This window comes from Polypterus senegalus, chromosome 6 (assembly GCF_016835505.1).
Source record: "Polypterus senegalus isolate Bchr_013 chromosome 6, ASM1683550v1, whole genome shotgun sequence".
Lineage (NCBI taxonomy): Eukaryota > Metazoa > Chordata > Cladistia > Polypteriformes > Polypteridae > Polypterus > Polypterus senegalus.
Genome location: NC_053159.1, coordinates 53,887,147 through 53,910,893, shown reverse-complemented (window position 1 = coordinate 53,910,893; position 23,747 = coordinate 53,887,147). Strand labels below are relative to the sequence as shown.

General features: G+C 35.9%; 2 protein-coding genes across 5 annotated transcripts in view; one reads left to right on the top strand and one right to left on the bottom strand.

Moving 5' to 3' along the window:
• Nucleotides 1–3,235: 3,235 nt before the first annotated feature.
• On the bottom strand, nucleotides 3,236–10,079 carry micos10 (mitochondrial contact site and cristae organizing system subunit 10). Its single transcript, XM_039756007.1, has 4 exons — nucleotides 9,966–10,079; nucleotides 7,891–7,938; nucleotides 6,823–6,932; nucleotides 3,236–3,359 (listed from the first exon to the last, which is right to left on the bottom strand). The coding sequence occupies exons 1-4, from the start codon at nucleotides 10,027–10,029 to the stop codon at nucleotides 3,351–3,353; spliced, it is 231 nt and encodes a 76-aa protein (XP_039611941.1). The 5' UTR covers nucleotides 10,030–10,079; the 3' UTR covers nucleotides 3,236–3,350.
• Nucleotides 10,080–18,562: 8,483 nt separating this feature from the next.
• capzb (capping actin protein of muscle Z-line subunit beta) overlaps nucleotides 18,563–23,747 on the top strand; it is a 54,877-nt gene continuing 49,692 nt past the window's right edge. For 2 of the 4 annotated variants that reach the window (XM_039756003.1, XM_039756005.1), the window contains exon 1: nucleotides 18,564–18,708. In XM_039756003.1, the coding sequence (XP_039611937.1) occupies nucleotides 18,706–18,708 (3 nt within the window). In that variant the 5' untranslated portion in view covers nucleotides 18,564–18,705. Of the gene's footprint in view, nucleotides 18,709–23,747 lie in introns of all 4 variants that reach the window. The other 2 variants (XM_039756004.1, XM_039756006.1) reach the window with 2 other exon arrangements.

Genomic DNA, 23,747 nt, shown 5'->3' with positions numbered 1-23,747 from the left:
CAGCGAACGATGAAAGGGGCAAGTAATAGATTGTGTTTCTTTTTAAACGTTTACGAGTAAAATCAGTATTAATAAAACTGATCTCAATATTATCATTTACTTTTTTTATCCACATCTGTTAGCTAGATCGACTTGCCACGGACTTGCTTCCCTTATTACAGTAATACATGTCTAGTATCGAACATTAGACATGAACACGTTTCGAGATCGCCCGTTACATTTTCACCTTTCATCTTGGGTTAGCACGGCTGGTTTACCTTTCTAGAATTCTGGGTTATAATCACGACCCAGGAACTGCTGTATGGAGTTTCCATGTTCTCTCCATGTCTAGGTGGGTTCCCTTTGTCTCAATGATTACCTTTCTTGTTAATTGGACATTCATTCATATTTTTACTATCGAAATCCATTTTTTGCGAGGTAAAAAGGCGCATTTTGCTAAATGAGTACTGCTTTATTTGAGTTCACCTTTCACTAAACGTTTCTAGAGATTACCTGAAGTAGACTCATTGCTGTCCACTCAGGATCAAAGTGTAACTCACTTGTACAAATCTGCTTTTTACTAGTTTTTCAAATGAGTACTGGTCCAAATGACTTTCTTGTTTTCACTGTACCTGTACTTTATTGCTCTTTTAATTTTTACACAACTGTCAATATTCATTCTGGCCTCCTCATTCCAACAGCAGGGTGCCGAGAACTAGAGAGTATGCTGATGGAATCAAGCACAAAGTAAATACCAGCCATGCCAAAACTCCCCAGGTCATTACATGGAAACACACACTGACTTAGGAAGGGCAGATTTCCAGTCCCTTGTGAGCTGTAATGGACTAGTGCCTTTGCAAGGGTGGCTTTCTACGTTGTGCACAGTGGTGCCAGGATAGTCTTCATCTCCCAGTAACCCTGAATTTGATTAGGCAGATGTTCGTCGTGGAAGCAGCAGAAAAAGGCAATTAGCCGTAGAAAAAACAAACATGGACATTATGCAATGTCCAGATGGACCATACAGAAACCATAATTCAAACCCAGGATTCGTGAGAGAGAAGAACTGTAACATTTTGTCACTTAATTAATGAGAGTGGCAGCAAACGTAACCAGTGTCTCATTTTTGTCGTACACTGATGCAAGGTTCAAAAGAAGAACATGGATTGAGGATCATGTATTAAATAAAAAAATAACAATGTAGGAACAGCAGAAAAGTTATGCTTTACCTTACAACCTTTGGGATTTTCTCTGTAGCTTCACCTTTACCGCATCAGGTATATTTTGTTTTTTTTCTGCATGGGCTCCTTAAAATAGTCACCCCCTATTAATAATAGATCCTCCAGCATGGACCTGGCACACGAGCAGCATTCCTGTCATTCCCAGGAGCTAAGGGGAGCTTATGTTCAAGTTGTAGCGAACATGCTTAATCTTCCCTAGATGATAAGTTCATGCAGAGCCCCTTTCTTTTACAGGAGGTAATGACAATAACATTTTGTAGTTGCGAGTTATTGCTAGATAAACCAAGGCATTTACACTCAACATGTCTTAGGGTTTCTGTTTTAAGTGCATTACAGACGTACAGCCAGGTCATTTTATGATCCCATTTTGCAGAAGAATACACCACCCACTCTGAAGAACTGCAAATTTCAGTTGAAGTTACAAACGCTACCAAGCTGAACGATAGGAAGAAACCCTTTGACTATTTACTACTCATTGTTTTGCTGTTCGCACACTGGAAAGCACCTAAAAGTGAACACTTCAGCATTCTTATTTAATATTTTCATACTTTTATAATACATGAAATCACTGGACAGCTTCTCCACCTAACTTCAAAAAGATTATTTTCTTCCTAAAATGTTCCAATAAAGTTTGCACTTTCTTAGAATAAGTTTCTACTCACAAGACGTTAATAGTTTCACAGGAAGGTTTTTAAAGAAGTTCATCAATTAGATTCCATCTACCCTTCCACATGGTAATAGCAGACAGGAGGCAAAACTGTATCTAGATGTTCGCAGAAAATAACATTTTTGTGCCTATAGACATTACACTGTCCTGTAAAACTGGCAATATGGTAACTGCAAATTGATTTTACCAAAACCAGAGATATATTACAGACCTGCAATCTCAAACAAATGATAAAAATCTGCATTTACTCAAATGCACACCTTAGTTATTTAAAACCAGTAACGGCACAGTGCATAACGTACAATGAATACACTTGAGTTGAGCATTCCTAGGTTTTATCCTCTTTCTCTGTACATTTGCCATTCGTTTGCTCAGTGGTTGATGCACTTGCTGCTCCCTAAGCAGCTCTTCTTTTCTCCACCCTAGCGGCCCGCTGCCTCTTCTTTTCATGTTATAACTGATTTAGTTTTTTTTTTTTGTTGCAATTACTTAGTAAGTTTATCTTAATTTTTCACTTAAGCACCACAATCTGCCTCAAGAATGATTAAAGATATGAAGAGGTAGAGGAAGGTGGTAGGGAATGAGAACAATGCACGTACGTATTCGCTGCATGGCAGCCCTGCTGCACGCTACCAAGTTTGATTCTACAATAAAATGAGTAATAAAATTCATCACCCCAAAAGTGGACAGTAGACACCACGTAGTATATGTGTACCAAATTTCAGGTCAATAGGTGAAACGGTTTGCGTGCTATAGGTGATTTAAAATCCTGTATAGACAAACCAACAGCCACTGTAGCGTATTATATAAGATGCAGCATTCACTTTTTGAACCTGTGTTTTCCTTAGCAGGGACAAACATTTTTCAAATAATGTGAACATTTAGTAACGGCCCTCTACAGGCAAATGCTGAAACAAATTTTCAGCTGGGATTCAATACATACTTGTGATCAAAGTCCAAGAGTGAATGAATCATATTTTACCATGAATATATACTGCTAATAATTTTTTGATCAACACCTAGGTGCTCAAAATTCTGGGCCCAATACCAGGAGTCGGACCATACAATTGACTGGTCATACTATAAATACATTTAAGACATACTTATTTGAGATCTATTACACACATGTATCTTTTAACAATGTTTTAAGTGTTCATGCAGAATACTTCTTATATATCATCTTTCATGGACTCTACTTTTCCTCTGCACCTTTGCTGACAGGCCAAAGAGAAGCCTTAGTTAGCCAATTTAGGCAGCCCATTTCTACACCAATTTGAATTTATACAGCTTATTAAACAGTTATACCTTTATAGGCCCTCCCAACGTGGCCCAGTACATTGATGTACAAAACTATTTTTAGATAACTTTATTGACAATCAAAAATAGACAGAGTGGATAAATGAGAACAGGACAGAGCAAAAAGCGAAACGTAGCAGCAAACTCTTGAGCATGCATCCACAGCTTCATTACTGCTCCTGTGAGAAAGAGAAATAGTACAATTCAAATCGTTTTTAGGACAACGAGAACCCGGATTTAAAATAAAAAAAAAAAAAACCCTGCATTTCAATATAAATGTCAGCCCACCACTAATGGAGAAATCCAGCAGCCACTTCAAATGGCATGAGAGGTTAAACAAGTCCTTAGTTATACTATTCATCTCAGTGAGTCATTTAATTAACCTCAACACTTTGTAATTTAGGTGCATAATGTTCTATGTCTATTGACCATGACATCTGGGACCCATATGAAACCGATTAAAAATGACTTGGTCAAAGATCTTTAGCAGTGTAAAATTCAAGTTCTTGCTATGTAGGTGTTCATGAGATGGTCTGCAATATAGTACCTATTTATCCATCAAGCTGAGAAGTCCACCTTAACAGATTGTAATGGTTAATTAGGAGAAAGCCTCTTTCAGATGTCCTGTACATTTTACATTTACTGACAATGGTCATTTGGCAATTGTCTTTAGGAGGACACAATCTTGGTAAAATTAGGATAATTATTTAGCTTTGTATTATTTGTCTGGTTCACCAAGCATAAATTACAATTTAAATGCATTTTGTAAGCAAGCTGTGAGAGAAGATACTTTGTCTCAAAAAATGTCACAAGCATTGGAAGATGCAAGGTCAGTCAAACTATTAAAATCCACTTTGAATGCATCTGAACACAGCATTATGCTACAAAAACACAATTTAAGTACTCTCCCTCAGTTAGGACCAAGGTTATTATAGTTTTGCCTTTTTATATTAGTTTTTATTTCTATATTTTTTCTGACCTTACTTGGAAATTCAGTTTAGTTTTCCTTCATCGTGTATTTTTAGTTTTAATTTCATGAAAATACTCCTATTTTTATATATATTAGTTTCAGCTTTAGTTTTAGTAATTATGGCATGGAGCTCCTATGGAGTTTAGTTTTGTGTCACAATCAGACAGAACTGTACAATTAACAGATTTGGATAAGTGTTTAACGTTAGTGGAAGCTTACTACGCTACTTGGTTTACTATCTGGTTTTATTTTTGTCTGAGGAAGAAAAGGATTCTTAGACTGTGTGCAGACCCCACCTAGCTGTATTAAAAGAAATAAAGACAAACAAGGATGTATTGTGAAAGTTAAGAGTGATGAGACTTGAATAGCCAATGTAGAAGAATGGTAAACACTTTATGAGCAGAGTTAAGAGCAGGTAACAGGAGTGCAGCATCTGAGATTAAGAACAATATATGCATTATCTAAACCTGTTTATCCAGAGTAGGATCGCAGGAAGCCTGGAGCCTACCCCAGCAGGTTTGTATGTAAGGCAGGACAAATCAATGGTATGCAATATGTATGATAAGGCTGATGTTAAGAACAAAAAGAATATGATATTTCAACTATCTAGTTTGTGAGAGAGAGAGAGAGAGAGAGAGAGAGAGAAACATTCAAAAAAGGGGGACAGATATTTTAAAATATAATTCTATTAATGGATTAGTTTCACAATATCAGGTATTTTGAGTTGTGAATATGAACTAAATAAGATAAATGAATAAATATAGAATAAATACAAAAACACATTAGTATGTTTAGTTTTTCATCACTTGGCAGACTCTCTTTGCCTACCTACCTTTTATTGTATTGCTTCGTTGTTAAATTACTTTTTTTAAAGCAAAAAAAGTGATTGGTCAGTAACAATATGCTGATCTTGTACGATAACCTTGTCAGTCTCTCGATCAGTGTCATTTTATTTCCAAAAACCGTGAGTGGTCTCCCCTAGACTTTCTCGTACTCAGATATGGGAATGGATATTTGAGTAGTAAACCGCAAGACAATGATTATAGTTTTATATTATATACATTAAATAACCATCAGCAACAAATCAAACCAAATAAATATATTGAACAATTATTATAAAATTGAAGTTAAATAAATCGGACTCTGCAGCTGCATGAATTAAAAAGAAAATAAAAAAAAAAAAAAAAAATCGAATGTGTGTTCAGGTAACATACCACTTCCAGTTGATGGATTTGGCCAAAAAGTTAATACAATTTTGTTGTAACGACCACATGCTGAATTTCATCCATCTATCTCATTAGATAGGCATGTAAATTGCTTTCTATTTTGCACGCTTTATGCGCCCGCATTCACCACAAATGCTGTGTGAACACCCGCCCTCTGTCACCAGCCACCGTCCACTGGATGAATATGTGCGGGCAGTTCATGGTGGATGACTTTCTGGTTTAGAATTAAAAGTTACAAGGGTTAAAGACTAATGGCAAGAATATTCATTCAAAAACTGAAAATGTTTTAGTAAATTAGTTTATTTCAGTTAGTCTTTCCAGCTACTTTAATAGTTTCATTAAGTTTTAGTTTTTCATTTTGGTTTTGTTAATTATTTTATTTCATTTTACGAAAATGTTTTTTAATAATAGTTTCAGTTTTCATTAACTATAATAACCTTGGTTAGGACTTATCAGTTCAATAATAAATTACAACCTTTGCCATGATCTCTTCCCCTAGTATAAAATACTTGAAATTATTCATTAATGTAAGAAATTTCTGCTTAATACATTCAATATAGTTGGCAGCCATCTGTTGATAAAAAATTGGGCATTCTTAAAAATGAAGGGGGACAAAAAATACAAAAACTGCCAAAAACAATAATAGGAACATGAATGGCATATTAAGGTTTTCTTGTTTTAATAAGTGGATAATTAATGCTTGTATACTCTAAATTATTATGCAAGTGACATATCAGTAGGATTTCACATTTGGGTTTTTAGTTTTTCAATGAAAGTTCATGATTGTTTTGTGTCTTAAGGAGGTTGTTCCACATTATTAGACATGTCACAGTTCCTATGCAATATGGGGAGAAAGAAAGATCTTTCTTTCTGAAGAAGAAAAACATGAAATACTAAAATGTCTTGCAAAAGGCTTGAAAACAATTAATATTTCACGAAAACCAAAGAGAGATCAAACTGTGACAAGATTTGTGCATATATAAGAACTGTGACATGTCTAATAATGTGGAACAACCTCCTTAAGTAGGTTTCCTTTAATTAAGATCAGCTGGCAAACTAATGAACAAACCTGTCCAAAATTGATCCCAGTTATCTAAAAAGACAGGAGACACAAAACAAGCAAGAAATTTACTTGAAAAACTAAACACCAAATGTTCATGTAACTGATATCCTACTGATTCATCACTTGCATAATAATTTGAAATGCAGTATATATGCATTGCACATCATAATTAATTATTCTTTCCAGCTTTTGTAATCACTTTAATTAATCTTTTAACTAGATAACTGTTAAAAAAGGCAACCAATAAAGATTAAGTTGTCTTTGATAACAAAATGTAATCAGAGGAACTGATATGGATCTTTCTTATGACCTGATCAATAAAAGTATACTGGCTGCCCACAATGTACTTATTAGATGACAAAGGTAAATCACACTTATTATACCTTAACAAATTTTCCGTGCAGTAAATAGGGAGCCTGAAAATCATGCTGGCAGTTGGAGTATGCCATTCCAATCCCCATTCCTGAACCAAAGGCAATAGGCCAGGTACGTCCTGGAAAAGACAGATAGTGACTTGCATTATAACAGATCACTGGATTTGGTCAACAATTTTGACTTAAGGTAGATAAGCTTACTGATCAGGACATCATATAGTGTTAACTTGTTGAATGTTGATTAGTACATGTAAGCAAGATATTTCACTGTGCTCTGTATGGATGACAAAACTGATCTTAGAAACCTGATAAAACATCTGTCAATTTCTTGAAATGAATAGAATCCATTTGGAAACTGCAAACCACTTATTTACATTCATGAAATAAAACAAATTCTTCTGGAAAACAAATCTGTTATAGGCTTGTGTATTCAGTCAATTTAATAAAAAAAAGAGTCAAAGTAATAATGATATTTACAGTTGTACCTTAAAGTACAAAAGATAAAAAATTGTTCCATTAATTCAGTATATTGTCAAATGCATACTATAGCTATTATATAAGCATTAATATGGTTAAACTGTCTATACATGTAACTAGCAAAAACAGTATTTATGAAACCATGTTAAAAGTGATGGTTTAAAACAATGTGCAAATAACTAAGTGTATAACCTTACAATTTAAAATGCTAACATTAATGTTGATGACTGCTGACAAAATATCAACATCTGTGTCTACTTATAAAAGTCTATGGTACAGCGTTCCCCTTTCTGAGTTATGTCAACTTGCAAGGATGCAAGAGCACATAATTATTCTTGATTCATTTAGCACATTAGATTTTTCTAAGGAAAGGCACTGATATAATACCCAGTCATGTATTTGACACTGTACCTTCCAGCAAAGCATGTACAAAAACATTTTAGTCTATTCATACCTAGTGATGTGGAGATTTGGGTGTTTTACAACTGTTAAAATGCTCAGCTACAAAAAAAAGACTACAAAACAATTTACATTATCGTAGATTTGTCCGACTTAATACTGCAGCATACCAAACACTTTGCTGCATTTGTATATACTTACGTTTGAAGAAAATGACAGAAAAAACTATTCCTAAACCCAAGCCAGCTCCTGTTAATAAAAAACAAAAATATGGAAAATAAAAATCAATTAGCTGTTTAGGCCACTATTGTTGTATACCCCAGGGGGCCCCACAGAACTTCACCAATTCAAAAATGGTTAGCAAGGAGCTGGCGTCATCTGTCTGCAAAGTCACTCAACACTAATAAGCACTCACTGTCTGAAGGAATGTTTCAGTCTGGTAAATACAATGACCTTTGCACCATAATATTTTAAAACAACACCTGGCTGCCAGACAAGGTTCATTAACATGGCTTTTCCACCCATTCGCTGCATGGAAGGCTCAGCTGTGCATGTTCAACCAGCTGTGGGGCTCAGCATCACAAACAGATTTTTTTATATTTCACAAAAACATGCAGAAATAATGAAACATAAAAGTAAAATCATTTTCCCTTAAACAGACTGGTCTCATTTAGCAAGTGTATTTCACTGCTCCAAACAATGGAAAAAGTCCAAGGTTTGGATGAAACGATCAAAAAACAGCTGGATAACCAAGGAGAATAAACTTACATTTTTTCCAAGGCACACTCTGAAGTGGAACTAGAAGGCCACAACTGTTCTCTGCCAAATACTTGCATTTTCCTTTCCTATTATGTACAAATAATCAGTGTTGCTGGCAGGAAGATGCACTGCACCTAAACCAATTGACTTTGCAGATTCCTCAAAAAAACTGCCAAGCAAAAATGGAAAAAAAAGTCTTTCAGCCTGCCCCACGCAGGTCAGTGAAATGATGCAGTAAGTCTAAACTTTGAATTTAACAAAAACCAGCACCTGCTCACCTAGAGAAGATCTCCCTGCCAAGTAAGCAGCTAGAGACAGTGGCCTACATTGCTTAAAAAAAAATCACAGTTTTTCCACTGGTGCATTTACTTTACTTTCACATGAATGGCATGTAAAGTGACTACGACATTTTCCAACCTATTACACCCTGTCTATCCTCCTTTTCTCTGACAAATCTAGTTAAATTAATACCTTTACAGCCAGATTTCATAAAAGTACTTTTACACAGCTGTAAAGCTGTCTGTCCTACTTGCAGACCTTTTAAAACAGAGAGATACTGGCTTTAGTGTTGAGTTATAAAATTTATGTCCTTTGGTTGTATAAACACAGATGACAAGCTGACACCCTAATACTACAACAAAAAATGAAATATTAACTTATTTTGGTCATGTTTGATAATAATGAAAAAAGACAAAAGCAAACCTAAGGGGCAGGGTTAACACTATAAGAAAATGCGCAACTGCAGTCTTGTGGGAACATACAGTGCTAATAAGGCACTGAAAATGAAATCAGCCATGCAACAAGCAAAGGTGAAATTACTAAAATGATGGTCAGCTGCGGCAGATTTGGCCTTGCAGATTAATATGAACGGTTATCGGTGTACTAAGAAGAATGGTTAGTCTTACCGGTCACTTTTTACAGGTAGTAGTTGCCAGCCTGGTAAGTTTACTTCATATCTAACCTAAAAGTATTTACTACTTAGTTCGACAATAAAAGGTGCCATTTTACTTGACTTCTCACTACTGAACATAATTAGGAAATAATATGGCAGACAAGACGATAAAAAGGCACAAACGTGATTATTAAAATAAAGCAGAGCATAGCCTTAGTATACAAGACATACGAATTTAAAGATAATCATGAATGTGAGAGTGTATTGCCACCCTAGTTGTAAGACGCTGCTCTAAACCTGCCAAGAACGTGGTTGAATATTCTTACACAAGGTCTTTCCTGACTAAAAAAATGCTGAAGAGTTTTTAAAAGATATTCCTTCAAACTTTAAACAAAACAAGCTACTATAATGTAAATGCATGGAATTATAATTCGCTTCCACTCAAATTACCAAAATTTACAACGATTTATCTATAATGGGGTTATATGTCCCTAGTCAGGCCGAGGTCATGCCTACCTACACAGAGGCTGAACGATCGTATTCCAAGTTACTTCTTCAATCATTAAACAAACAAACGAGAGTAAGATTAGTGCATGCCACCATAATTCGCTTCGACTCTAATTACCAAGTTTTACGACGCTATCTGCAAGACAGCGATCCCACTTCCTACTCAGCTCTCCTTCAGACATCTTGTCAATTTAATCTCGCGAGATTTCCTGCTGTCCGGGTGAGGATCTTACGAGAGGATCATCCGCAGTATCGCGACAAGCTACTAGTGTGGGCGGTGCTATGATTTGTAGGAGAGAGGGCGGGGTCGTGTAAGGGCCCTCGTCTCAAATATTCAGATTGAGTTTCGGCTATTTGTGGACGGGAATGTTTTACAGCAGCCAGGCAAAAGAGCGATTAGCAGTTTCTAACACTGAGGCGACCTAGTATAACTTAGAGATACTTTTTACCTTCCTTGAATTATGTGATCTCAAATGCTGGTAAACGCTGCCCACGCTACATATACAGTATTTTCAATCCACTATTGAAACGTCTTCGAATATTTGTTACCTTTTCCATGGTAGCAGTGAGCTAGCGAGTCCAGAAATATTATCATTATTATTATTCGTTAATCAGTTCACATCGAAGGATTTAAAATTATTCATAGATATGCTCGTTTGCTGGATTTCAACCACGTGTTACGTATATTGTCGGAAAATGTAATTTGTGAGCATAGCCAAGTAAAGGATGTTACCTATAAATTATGAAGTTTAAGCACTGACCTACGTATAACAGGATGTTCTACTACACCTTTGCCTACCATTCATTCTAACCATTCTCTTTTTATATATAAAACTTAAGGTTTATTATTTTAAAGATTATTTGATTTAACCTGGTTTCAGGCAGTGTGGGTGTCTCTTATTGGCACAGTAGGCAAAGCAGATGGCTTGTTAGTCCAGGGCCCACAATCTCACTCATTTTCAGGCAGCCTAACTGAAAACTCTTTGAGTTGTGGGAGAAATCTATTTATTTTCACCAGGTTGAAATGTATTTTCTTGTGTATTTTTATTACTGTTCAAACTTATTTGTATAAAGTTAAATCATGCTAATGCAAATAACACCCATTAAAATAAGCAGCATGTATTTAGATATTAAGGCCTTAAATAGTTCCTTAAAATTACATTAATTTAATAATAATTTGAATAAGAACAATCAGTCAGTTTACAGCTTTTAAGACAATGATCATCCAATGAACAAATAAAAGGAGCTCTGCTCTTTTACATACAGGGGGTAGTTAAAAATCCTGTACCAAATAGGTTTTAATAAATAGTATTGTTTCTTGGAGCTCATGTAAGAAAAATGGTGGCTACGCATAACATAGAATTCTCAAACCTGAATAATCCAGTTTAGAGGTGGGTGGTTGGAGATTATCATTGTAGCATTGAGTGCAAGGTTGCATAGACAAGAGCACCAGTTCATTATATGGCCCAGTCACTTGCCATATCCACACTGAACCAAATGAAATATGTCAATTAACCTAACATGCATACATGTCTTTGGAATGTAGGTGACAACCCACCTCAACACATGCAGAAAATTCATTATTCAACACAAAGAATGGGCATAGGATTCAAACCCAGAAAGCTGTACCCCTGAAATTTTTACCACTACACTGAAACTTGGTGCTGCTTGTTTTGCATTTTTCTTGTTAATTTAATGATTTGTAAAGATATATCATGTTATTGGTGTTTCTTTTTCTGTTTTGCACCGTTGTTTTCTCCGCATGAACAATAACCAGGCTTAGGACTCTAATCCAGGGTGCTGCTAACTACTGTGTCATCGTTTTGACCTGTATTGGAAGATTTGATTTTGGAAAACTTTACAATGTACCTGTCTGATGGGTTTTTGAAGCATGTTTTCAAGCAAAAGTGCAAGATTTTAATACATTGTAATTTTTGATGAGTACAAGTGAATATTGCCCATAATAACAAAGAAAAAAGCTATTTGTTAGTGTAACCAGAAAATAAAATGTTTTGACAAAAATTGTCCAATATAGCTTCTGAATTTTTATATACTTGTCCAGAAATATTCCTTCTCACTGTTGCAGATCTGTGTCAGCCCCTATAATAATTCAGCACCCTGCCATCATGACTTTATTCATCTATTTCACATTTATCAGGGTTACAGTTAAAGCAGTTGTATACTTCTTACTCTGAGACTGATACCTTTGGATAGTCTACACAACCTACAGAGTTTGTATTTGTAATTGTGATCCAGTTGTCTTTATCTCACTGGACTCCAATCTCCTGCCATGCCTACCTTGTCATAAGCAAAATCTTTCTAAAGGAAAGAAGGGAAGTTTATCTGATTTCTTCTTGAAGGTCAGGCCAGTGACTTCCTCAAGTCAGTGACTTTGGTTTTATAGATGATTATTGTTTTACTATCAGTGGACTAGCTACATTGATCAATTACATTTCTACAATACAATGGCATATTTTATGAATACACCACTTTTAGAAGTCATCCCTGGAAGGGACTGCTGGGTATAAAATACAATTAATATGTCCAACTAAAGGTATAAAGCTCCATATAGTCTTTTCAGATGTTTTGCATCCATTGAGAAGATGCAAAGGCTGAAGAACAGTTCAGTGCCCCCTACAATTGAAATACCTAGGATCTCATTTGTTTTGTAAGGATAGTCAGTATCTCCTACTGTACTGGTCCCAGCTTGTGACTGGAATATATCTCTTGATCTTGATAAAAGGCTAATGTTTCCATTAGATATAGCCACTACAGACCTCAGAATAGACTTGGTTCTGTGGTCTAGCAGTCTAAAGGCTGTATTAATCTCAGAGCTCACAGAGTCTTGAGAATATGAAGTCTGTATGTATGAGTGTAAACATCTATGATATGCTGAGCTGGCTACAGAAGCTAAGCAGCACAGCTGGTATATACACAGGTTCTTCCAGTAGGTAGGCTGCAGAGGATTTGTGGCTACTTTCACTGTCAGACTGCTAAAGGGGTTAAAAACAGCTTTTGGAGACAGCTGAGTAAAGCAGTCACTGGTTATGGATGAAGTAGAATGATGCCAGCTGGACTCCAAAATGATCTATTGGTGGGCAGATGTGGAGGGGGAGGTGGACATGGAATGTCAGGGTGTATATGCCATTCTAGAATGTAGTGGACTTATATCAAATAAACATCTAAAAAGGTGGGTGCCCACCTAATGACCCCTAGAAGGCAGCTGCCACCCATCAAAACCCACCTCAAGCTCAGGTTTTTAAATGTTTAATATAATATACACATGACAATAACACATGTATAGAGTGGTCCAGATCTAATTATGCAATTTTCATTATGCTATAACTTATTAAGTTTATTACATAGAAAATCGCCCGAAAAATCCCGGAAAATCGAGAAGTGTGCAAACTGACAACATGAAGAATCGTCTTTGCGCCGAACTGGAATCGTCCCCGCATAAATCAAAGTCATCCAGACGATCTGGATCTGCATAATTAGATCTGGACCACCCTGTATTTCGCTACAATTTACAAATGACAACCAAGAATGAAACACATTCAAGAGATAAGAAGTGGAGCAAAAAGAAACAGACAAATACTGTACATAGGACCAACACACTTAATTTGACATGTAGATGTTGGGGCCTACGGTGGGCTGGCGCCCTGCCCGGGGTTTGTTTCCTGCTTGCGCCCTGTGTTGGCTGGGATTGGCTACAGCAGACCCCCGTGACCCTGTAGTTAGGATATAGAGCGTTGGATAATGGATGGATGGATGGATGGATGGATGTTGGTGCTTAGTAATGAAACTTTAGAATGAATTGACACATCTTGTATTCTGTTTATTTCAATGTGTTTAAATATTGACTGAAATCAATGGTAAAGGACAGGAAAAAATGATGATATTTACATTTAAATGAGAACATTTGCATATGGTAAATGAAACAATAGGATACAAAAGAAAAAAAAGAATCAGTGTATTCTTGGTTATCAGTGTTATTGTGAAAACATGTTTGTCACATCTAAGACCAAATTACTGTTGTAATAGTCATTTAGAACTGTGCATAGATGTTTTTAGAGTTTTAAAATTGATTTCTTTAATCTTTGAGGGACAGGAAGTTTAAGGTTATTCAGTAGGATATTCAGTTTATGAATGAAGTGTAACTATTGCAGACATTTGCAACACTGAGTGTCTGTTTAAGTAACCTTGATAATGTTTGTCATTAAAGAACCTGTGGATCAATCATTTTGAGAGAAAACAACCAATACCTTGGAACCTTAAAATTAAATCGGTGGAGAAATGAGATATTGAGGAAAAACCTTAAAAGTGTATTTTGAACCAGCACTTATAACTGAGGCACAATTAACATAATATCTGAACTATTCCATTCACAACTGAAATGAAAGTCATGTCTTAAGCAAAAAATATACAAAAATTGCATTGAATAAATTAATTTGTGACATTATTTTTCTTTCAGATATTAACAAATTGGGATTTTTGTTTGAGGCAACATACATATATCTATAATTCCAGAATAAACCATACACTGGTATAACGTTTTGAACATATAATAAGAGTTTGTGCTGGTGAAAAGAGGACAGTGTAAGATCATTTTTTCAGCAGAAAATAAACAATACCATCTGCTTTGGAAAATGAGTGTCCAGTAACTCAATGGTTAGTGCTGCAGCTTCATGGATCTAGGGTCCCAAGTTTAAATCCTGTTTATGGTCATTGTGTATGTTAAGTGTGCCTGATTTCCCTTTGACTACATGGCTTTTCCTCCAGCTACTCAAGTTTTCCTTCATTTTCATCAAAGATGTGCATATTAGGTTAATTATGATGTTTCATCATGAAAAAGTGTTGACAAAAAGGCACTTTAACCTCTAACATTCTTTTTGCAGTATATTGGCAGACACATTAATACTAGAAATGCCTAAATTATTTACTTTGTTTTATGTGTATACCCTCCAATACCTACCTCTTTTAACCTTCACTCATCATTTACGTCTCAAACACAACAGTGGCCAAGGGCCTTTCAGTTCCAGAGCCAGGTTGCATATCAATTACAAAGTAACAATACCCTAACTTCAGTCAAGGGCCTATCAAGTCTGCCAGGGAACAGCATCTAGTGATGCCACCTCTAAGTCTCAATTTAGACTCTTTTCCTGTTTAGTTCCTAGTTGGTGGAACAGGCTGCCCACCTTCATCCATACTACTGACCCCCGCAATGTATTAAAGAAGCGATTGAAGACTCATCTGTTATGCAAATATTTGTCAAATTGATGAATAAAAAAAGCTGTGCTCTGTGATATTTTTATATTCTTGGTTAATTTGTTTAATTGCTTTAGTGATTGCAATATCCATCCATCCATTTTCCAACCTGCTGAATCCGAACACAGGGTCACAGGGGTCTGCTGGAGCCAATCCCAGTCAACACAGGGCACAAGGCAGGAATTTAATCCAGGACAGGGTGCCAACCCACCGCAGTGATTGCAATATGTGATTGTAAATGTATGAGTTATTACATCTTTTCATTTGTGGCAATCAACTTTTGTTACCCATCCTATTACACTTGCTAAACAAAGAGGCCCTAGCTGTAATGTTACTTGATTGTTTACCTCTTTTGTAAGTCACTGTGGATAAAAGTGTCTGCTAAGCAAATAAATGTAAATGTAAGTGCCCCGGCCTGGTTAAAGATACTGCACCTGAATCACTTTCCTGAAAAGGCTACACTTCAAAATGCCTTAGCAAAGGCCAAAAGGCTCTGCAAGAGCTGCACTCCTGTAGGAATTCACAGATGTGGCACTCCATTCCCACACTGCTACCTTTAAAAGGGCTGCACAAATATTTTAACGGAAAATTAAAAGTCTTCCCTTGATGAATCACAGATATGGCAGTACGGAATCACTACCCCTGAAAGAACTTAACCTGAATTAACACAGCTTGTTACAGCAACACTCATCAATTAGTTTTAAATGTCTGTAAACAGTAAGAACACTTCAACAAGCTAATACTTAAACATTATTTCAATTATTAATTTTGTTTATTTGCATTATTTGCAGGAAAACAAGCCATAAATGTTAAACATGAAAACATACTACCCAAACGATTCAAATCAGGGTCATACAGCTAGCTTTGTATCAGATGAGTATAGATTTAGTTGTTTCAGTCTTTATCTTCTTAAGACAGGTGTGATACCTGGAAGCATTGGGATGGTAGATGGCAAATCTGACAGGAGATGTCTTCTATCTCTGGCAGTTGTGTTATCTCTGAAAATTCTTTTAAAATCCATTCCCTCTTTGACCTTGAGTTGGAATAAGTGGGCTTTAAAATGGTATGGTATGATTTAAAGATCGAAACTTTGTTTATTAAAACAGATTTAACCACCTAAATCTAATCTTGAGTGTGTCACTTATAAATATCAAGGTTCGTTCAGAAAGCCTTGAGCCATCAGTCTTCCATGAGATTTCCTGGTGTTCACATCCATTTTCCTAGAGAGAACCATTATTCCTGAGTTTTAAAAAAATCACCCCTACAGGAAGTCATGGAGCTGAATTTTTCCAACCTTTCTGCCATATCTGCTGACAGAACAAGTGAAGCAGCATCAAGTCAGTTTCTGTCAAGTCTTTCTTTGAAACATTTGAGATGGTCATTCCCAAAGATTAGATTTTTTGGTGACTGGAGATGAAACCTGGTTTCACTTTTTGGAGCCTGAAATTGAAAATCAGTCAAAAGTGTAGCTTTCAAAGCACTCGAAGGCCCCAGTCCAGACCAGGTGCTGCAAATCAGCTGGCAAAACAATGGCTGCCATTTTCTTCTCTCTGAAACATGTCATTACTTTAGTGCTACTGCAGGAAGGTCCCACAGTGACAGCCAAGTGGTACTCAGAAGTCTACTTGCCTGAAGTTTTCCACAGAATGAACAGAGGTCACCCTGGTTACAATTTTGCGTGACTTCCCTCCACCACAACAATGCGCCAGCTCACACTGCCAAGCTGACCATGGCCACTATTCATTAGTCTGTTGTTGAACTGGTCCAGCCTCGTCTTTGTTACCCTGACTTGGCATTCTGTGATATTTGGTTGTTTTCAAACAACAAAGAACTTCTACAAAGGAAGGTTTTTGAAATCTGCAAGAAACTCATTGAAGCTGTGAATGGGGAGTTGGACAAATTGACTGAAGATTTTGTGTCATGCTTTGACTGGTGTACTAAGAACATGAAAAATACAACAATCCTAACAATACTGAAATGTCATGAATAAATCAGCTTTCCTGTGGTTGAAAAAAAAATTGTTCTCACATTATTTTGTCTTTTAAAGGTTTGTTAAGTTGATAAAAAACCCTTATATAAAGTCAACTCTGTGTGTGTTAAACCAGATCTTTTAGAGCCGGGGTTCTTAACCTGAGGTCCGTAACCCCTGGGGGGTCTATGGATGGGTTTCAGCGGGTCGGTGAGTGTTAGATAAAAAGTAACATTTATATTCACTATACAGCCTGGTAGTTGATTTAGAATAGATGTAATAGTAGTAGTAGTAGTAGATCTGTTTTAATTTGCACAAGAGCATTGTATTTTATAATTATAATGAGTGGCCATTGCTTTTAGCGTAAAAAGGCTTGTTTTTTTAGATTGTTTAAAGTTTAATAATGCTTTGTGTATATCATATGTATGAGACAATCAAATTTCAATAAATAAAGTACATTATATTCATTGTATGCAAAGTTGTGTTTATGTGAATATTTCTGGGGAAGAGGGTCCATAGCTTTCATCAGATTCTCAAAGGAGTCCGTGACTCAAAAAAAGTTAAGAATCACTGTTTTAGAGAGTATATGGATGTTTTTTTTTTTAAAAAATGAAGATATTCTATTAAAACTGTGTTGTTTTTAGCTAGCCGAAAATTTCCAAGTAAATTAAAATGTGTTTTCATGTTTTTGATAAGATCAACAAGCATTTCGATTGCAATAATGAAGTGAAATGATGTTGAAAATAACGTTGAAAATAACCTTGTTTTACGATTTTGAATAAATACATATAATATAAAAAGTCAAGGATCAACCTAATATTCTGAAACATACAGTAGATTGGTTATTCATACAATCAGATTATGTTTATCATATGATCGAAGAAAATCTTGACTTTTGTCTACTATCGTAAATAAGAATTAGTATCTTCTCGTATGTGTTTTTAAAATGTGACGCGTTTTAGATCATTTAGGTTTTCTTTCTTCCCAGGCATTAAAATTAAAGCGGTTAGAAGTAATTCTTTTGTATGATAAAATGTTAGATCTTTTTCGTAAAAGAACTTTCTTAAAATCACCAGCTTATTCCTAAGTGTGTGAAGGATTACTTTTTTTCGCACCATAGAACAGTAGTTTTGAACTACTGTGTATTCAGCCGCTCATTCTTTCACCCATTATTGTTTCTCAGCTGTCTATTGTACCCGTTCTTTATCGGTGTATCGGACTGCACTTTTCCTTAGTTTTAAATGTGCTATGCCGTTCTAAAATATGAATTAAGTTATGATTATAGTAAAAAATTAAGATATTTTCTGTTAGACGATTTAAAATCGTTTCTTTTCCGACGTTCCACGCGCTTTCTCTTCTGCCCCTCCCTCTGCTACACGCCGCCTCTCCATACTTGGCCATGCCCTGGTTGCTGCGTTTTGATTGGTAGTTCAGGGGCTGCAGCAATATGACCCGGATGCGCAATGGCCGCCTCCGCCCGTCCCCTCTTTGCCTCAACCTGTGCTGGAGCAGGAAGTGTTTGAGCAGGCTGGGCAGGGTTTCTTGTGTGGTCTGTCTTTGGGACCGTCGATTAAGAAGTATCCTAACGTTCGGATTAAAGTGACACTCTGAGTCCTGAACAATGGTAAGATGCAAGACCAAGTTGCGAAGGGGACTTGGTTGCTTGGTGCGGGACAGGGAAGGGGTGTTGGAAGCGCCGCCAAAATATACTCGCCTCGCAGCTGCGAAAGCAAGAAAAATACAACCTGGGAAAAGGAAACGCCGGTGCAAGTTGGGGCCTTCTTTAGGAGGCATAGGAACGTATGGAGCGATATTACTAAACGTGATTGTAGTGATCAGACTACGGTGGCATGCAGAGGAGCTGACATGCTCATGTTTGACTCCAGTTACAAACTCGAAATATTAAACTGAGGCAAGGAAGGTAATATGCTTGCCTGGCTCCTTTTTGTTTTCCTGGTCTGAGAACGTTTACATTATTCGGTTAAGTTGCAATATGAAAGGAAACTAGTGGGGTTGAACATTCGAGGTGTCTGGTATCTACGCTGTTAATGAGTTTGATATGCCCACTTTTTACTTTAGGTCCCAATGTAAATGTTGCATTCTTTCGTATATGCCCCGCTACTGGACGTGGGCAGACGTTTTCGTTTTAGGGAGTTGTTAATGTTATTGGGTGACGTAGAAAACTTGTCTTCTTTAGATTTGATCTGCAGGTAAGGTGTTCTTCTCGGATTGCCCAGTACAGCAGATGAGGCTTGAACATTTTGCGTTAATGTCGAACTTCGTATATGAGTTTCATGACATTGATATTATAGCCACAGTGCTTGTTCTTCCATGCTGAACCTTATTTGACTTCCTGTGATTGGGTAGCGAACAAGTCTAAACAGTTTTTTTTTTTTTTTCTTTTTTGAACACCATGATGAACAGTTGTCTCTGACCCTGTATTTTGTTTTGGGGCAACTTGTGTGTGCATGAAGATCTTGAAAGGAGTTTCTTGTGAATCACTACAGAACAGGAAAGGCGTGGGGTCTGTCTACAGCTGAAGTTGGAACAGTGTTTTACATGTTGTCACTAGTGTTACCCGTCTGTATATGACCCAGCGAGGCCTTGTGTTACACATGTGAGATATATTTAGACCAAGGAGCCTTCTAGCTGAGGCAGCAGATCTTTGCGTTCTGCCTTCCTTGGTGCAAGTCAAACAAAAATGGATTGGTGAATCGAAATTATTTTTAATGGTTTTGTTGTTTTGATTGTGCTTAGTTTTATCTAAATATGTCACTGAGCCCAGAATCAAATTGCAATTGCCTGTTTTGGTCTTAAAAGCACTATATAGGTTATGGCCAAGCAGGGTTTTCATACTTTACTTTTTGTAACTGTGTGAGGGTCATGATCTGAAATCCAGCTTTGTAGAAAACATTGTTGGTCTACATACATGTGAGATGCAGAAACTGACTTACTTTTGGTGTTTTTGCAGCTTGGTATTCAGTTCTGCTTGTGTTCTTTTCTAAATACCAGTTGAACTCCTCTACTTAGAAGTTATTATGTTAATTTTATTAACTTGTGCAAATATCCCACTATCATCAAGTACTAAATTTGGAGAATATTGTGCTAAACTGCTGTTTTTTTTGTTTGTTCCTGAGCAATTCGCTTGTTCATTTTAGGTTGCATTTTATGGATACATAGATTTGGGTTGATTTAAAAAGCTCAACCTGCAAACTGGAGCATGTCAATACATATTTTCATTGTGTCTGTCTGTAGGTGTGATTGATGCAATCCAGCAGTGTAGTGTTATAACACAGTGTTAAGTATCAACCAGTGATGAACCACTATGAAAGCTGGGATTATATTACGTAATATACATTGTTTTGTTATAGTGCAATGCAAGGGACCACCAAAACAACAACTTGGATATTTATGAATATGATTACAGCCTTAAAGCACTTTTTTTTTCTTTTGTACTAATTTGCAGAACACAAATTTAATCTTTCACTAATGATCACATTCTGTTGTAACCAGTCAGGATATGACGAAAGTACAGCAGTGGAGGGGTGCAAACGAAAATCTCTCTAGGCCTTGCATTTTGACAAAACACAATTAAAAGATTAATATTCTAGTAATAGGTAACAAGATTATAAAATGCATGGCAGGACTTGGGATCCATTATCCTATTTACCATGGGAAATGTGAAATTAAGCAATTTCCTTTGTAAATAATCCTGGTACACAAATATATTTCCATTTTATTGTGTCAGCTTAATGGCTGTAACAGACCAGAAAACAAAGCATAAATACATAAACTCGGCTTTGTTGGAAATATGAGTCTAATTATTTTTGCCTTTTAAAATGATACAGAATGTTATATCATTAAGTATTTTTTAAATATAGAATAATTCTAAAACACTTAATTTATTTCAAGGATTACTGAAATTTTCTCTCAATTTCACTTCATCAGACTAGAAATTATTCCGGATTTTTATCAGCCTAAGTATTGCTGAAGGCATTTTTGCAAGGGATGGCTGTGTCTGAATTGATTGAACATTTCCATGCTTATTGGAGTATGGTAGGAGAGTTCACATGATGATTTGAAAAAAAAAAAAAGTCAGCATTATCTCTGATCACATATTAATCATAATCTGGTTGTATGACTAACCAATCTACTGTATGTGTTATGATATTAGATTTATCCTGGACTTTTTAGATTATATGTATTTATTCAAAATATTTGTTTAATTGTAAAACAAGGTTATTTGCAACACTTTCATTTCATTATTGTAATTGAAATGCATGTTTTTCTCATCAAAAATATAGAAAATGATATTTTAATTTACGTGGTAATGTAATTATCAGTTGGCTAGCTGGAAACTACACAGTTTTGCTAGAATATCTTAATAAAATTTTGAAGCTAGTACATATACTCTCTAAAAGATATGGTTTAACTTTGACAGCCGCACATTTGACTTTATCCATCCATCCATTATCCAACCTGCTATATCCTAACTACAGGTTCACGGGGGGTCTGCTGGAGCCAATTCCAGCCAACACAGGGCGCAGGGCAGAAAACAAACCCTGGGCAGGGTGCCAGCCTACCGCAGAATTTGACTTTATATGAAAGGTAATCAGAAAGTACTGAGCCTTTAAAAAACTAAATAATGCAAGAACAATTTTTTTTTTCAACCTCCACAAAACTGTTTTTCACAAGTTTCAGTGTTGTCAGAATTGTTGTATTTTTCTCAAATTCTTATTCCACCAGTCAGCAAAATCTCCTTAGTGCACAGTGTTAAAAACACATATATAGCTGTTCATGTCCTGCTTCTAGTCTTTCTTGAAGTGAAACAATATGTTGCTGTTAAGTTTTGTTTGCCTTTTCTTATAAGGAATTTGGTTTGTTGTACTTAAAGGAATACTCCCCAGAATTTTTTTTTTTTTTATGTGTTTCATACCCTTTGTATATTTTAGTGGTGGCTGAGAAAAAATTTTAATCCCATGTTTTTTTTTTTGTTTTTTTTTTTTTTTTTTGGAGAAAGTATGTAACAGATCCTATTTAACAGAATCAATAGGTGAATGATGCCGGACATTATCACATGGATATTTATCTCACTTTACTCATGTTGCATAATCTACGTGCCTTTTATACAGTTGCTATATTAAAATGTGCAAAATGAGTCTATTTATGCTAACAATGTGTTAAATAGTTCCTCAATTCTCAGCACATATATAAAGAGGCAGGGTTTTTTTGACATGAAGACCCACCCTTTCCCTATTATTTACTGGTCAAGTGTCTTTTCTTCAATTCAAAAAATCCCTCTTGTTAGTCTTTGGAGTTTCTTGTTGATATGTACTGGCTGGTAATTCTGGAGGTAACATTTTATCATTGTATTAGCAAAAAAGCATTATTTAGCACAGATTGAGCTAATAATTGTTTAAAAGATGTGTAGGTTTTTTGACATGAGTAATGCAAGATTTTATTTTTATTTTACATAAACATTTTTCACAGCATTGGTTACCTGTTCATCTCATTTAAGAATCTCTTATGTAGTTTCTCCAAGAAAATGTGACATTAATTTTTTTTTTCTTGGCCACCAGTACAAAGTACATAGAGCAAGCAGCATAAAAAATTCAATTTATGGGTCAATTATTCCTTGAATGTTGGGAATCGAAAAACGGCCACATACAGCACCTCAGTTTGGGATCTGCTTGTTTCTGTTTCGTATTGTGTTGCCACATTGGCCTTGACTGAGTATGTGAGAACTGCATCCATCTCATGAGAGCCAAGACACATGTAGCAAAAATATTCAAAAGTGGCTTTGTAGATGACATCCTCTTGTACTGGGCTTGTGACAATATATCTGTAACATGAATCAGTGTTCTTCCTAAGTCTTTTAAAACTGGTTTCTCATCTCCAGTGGCTTGCACAATGGGTAAATGATTCTTGCACATTTTCATAGTTAAAGAGGATCTGTGTGGCTACTGCCTTCCACTTAAGGGTCTTTGCCTCACTGTTGGATTAAATTGCCGCAGTGTGATTTCTTCTTTTTTTTTTTTTGTTGCACGTTCAGTTCTTTCTGAACCAAGTAGGTTGTGGTACTGATAGTCTTCTTGTATAGTCTTTTCATTGCCCATCCAGTCCAAACTACTCCCCAATTTTCCATTAGATGACATACTAATAAATTTTATTTATATACCATAGCATCATTCACATTTAAACATTAAGTTATAGAAGATGTGGAGCTAAAACATTATAACATTAGAAAAAATACAAAATTAGTATTTTTAACTTTTTTATTTTAACATGTGGGAGTTTTAAATCACTACATAACTTTTTTTTTTAAATAAGATATTTAAATTGTAGATAGATAGATAGATACTTTATTAATCCCAAGGGGAAATTCACATAATCCAGCAGCAGTATACTGATACAAAGAAACAATATTAAATTAAATAGTAAAAAAAAAAAAAAGATTTTAGCATTTACTCCCCCGGGTGGAATTGAAGAGTCGCATAGTGTGGGGGAGAAACGATCTCCTCAGTCTGTCAGTGGAGCAAGACAGTGACAAAAGTCTGTCACTAAAGCTACTCCTCTGCCTGGAAATGACACTGTTCAGTGGATGCAGTGGATTATTCATGATTGACAGGAGTTTGCTTAATGCCTGTCGCTCTGCCACAGATG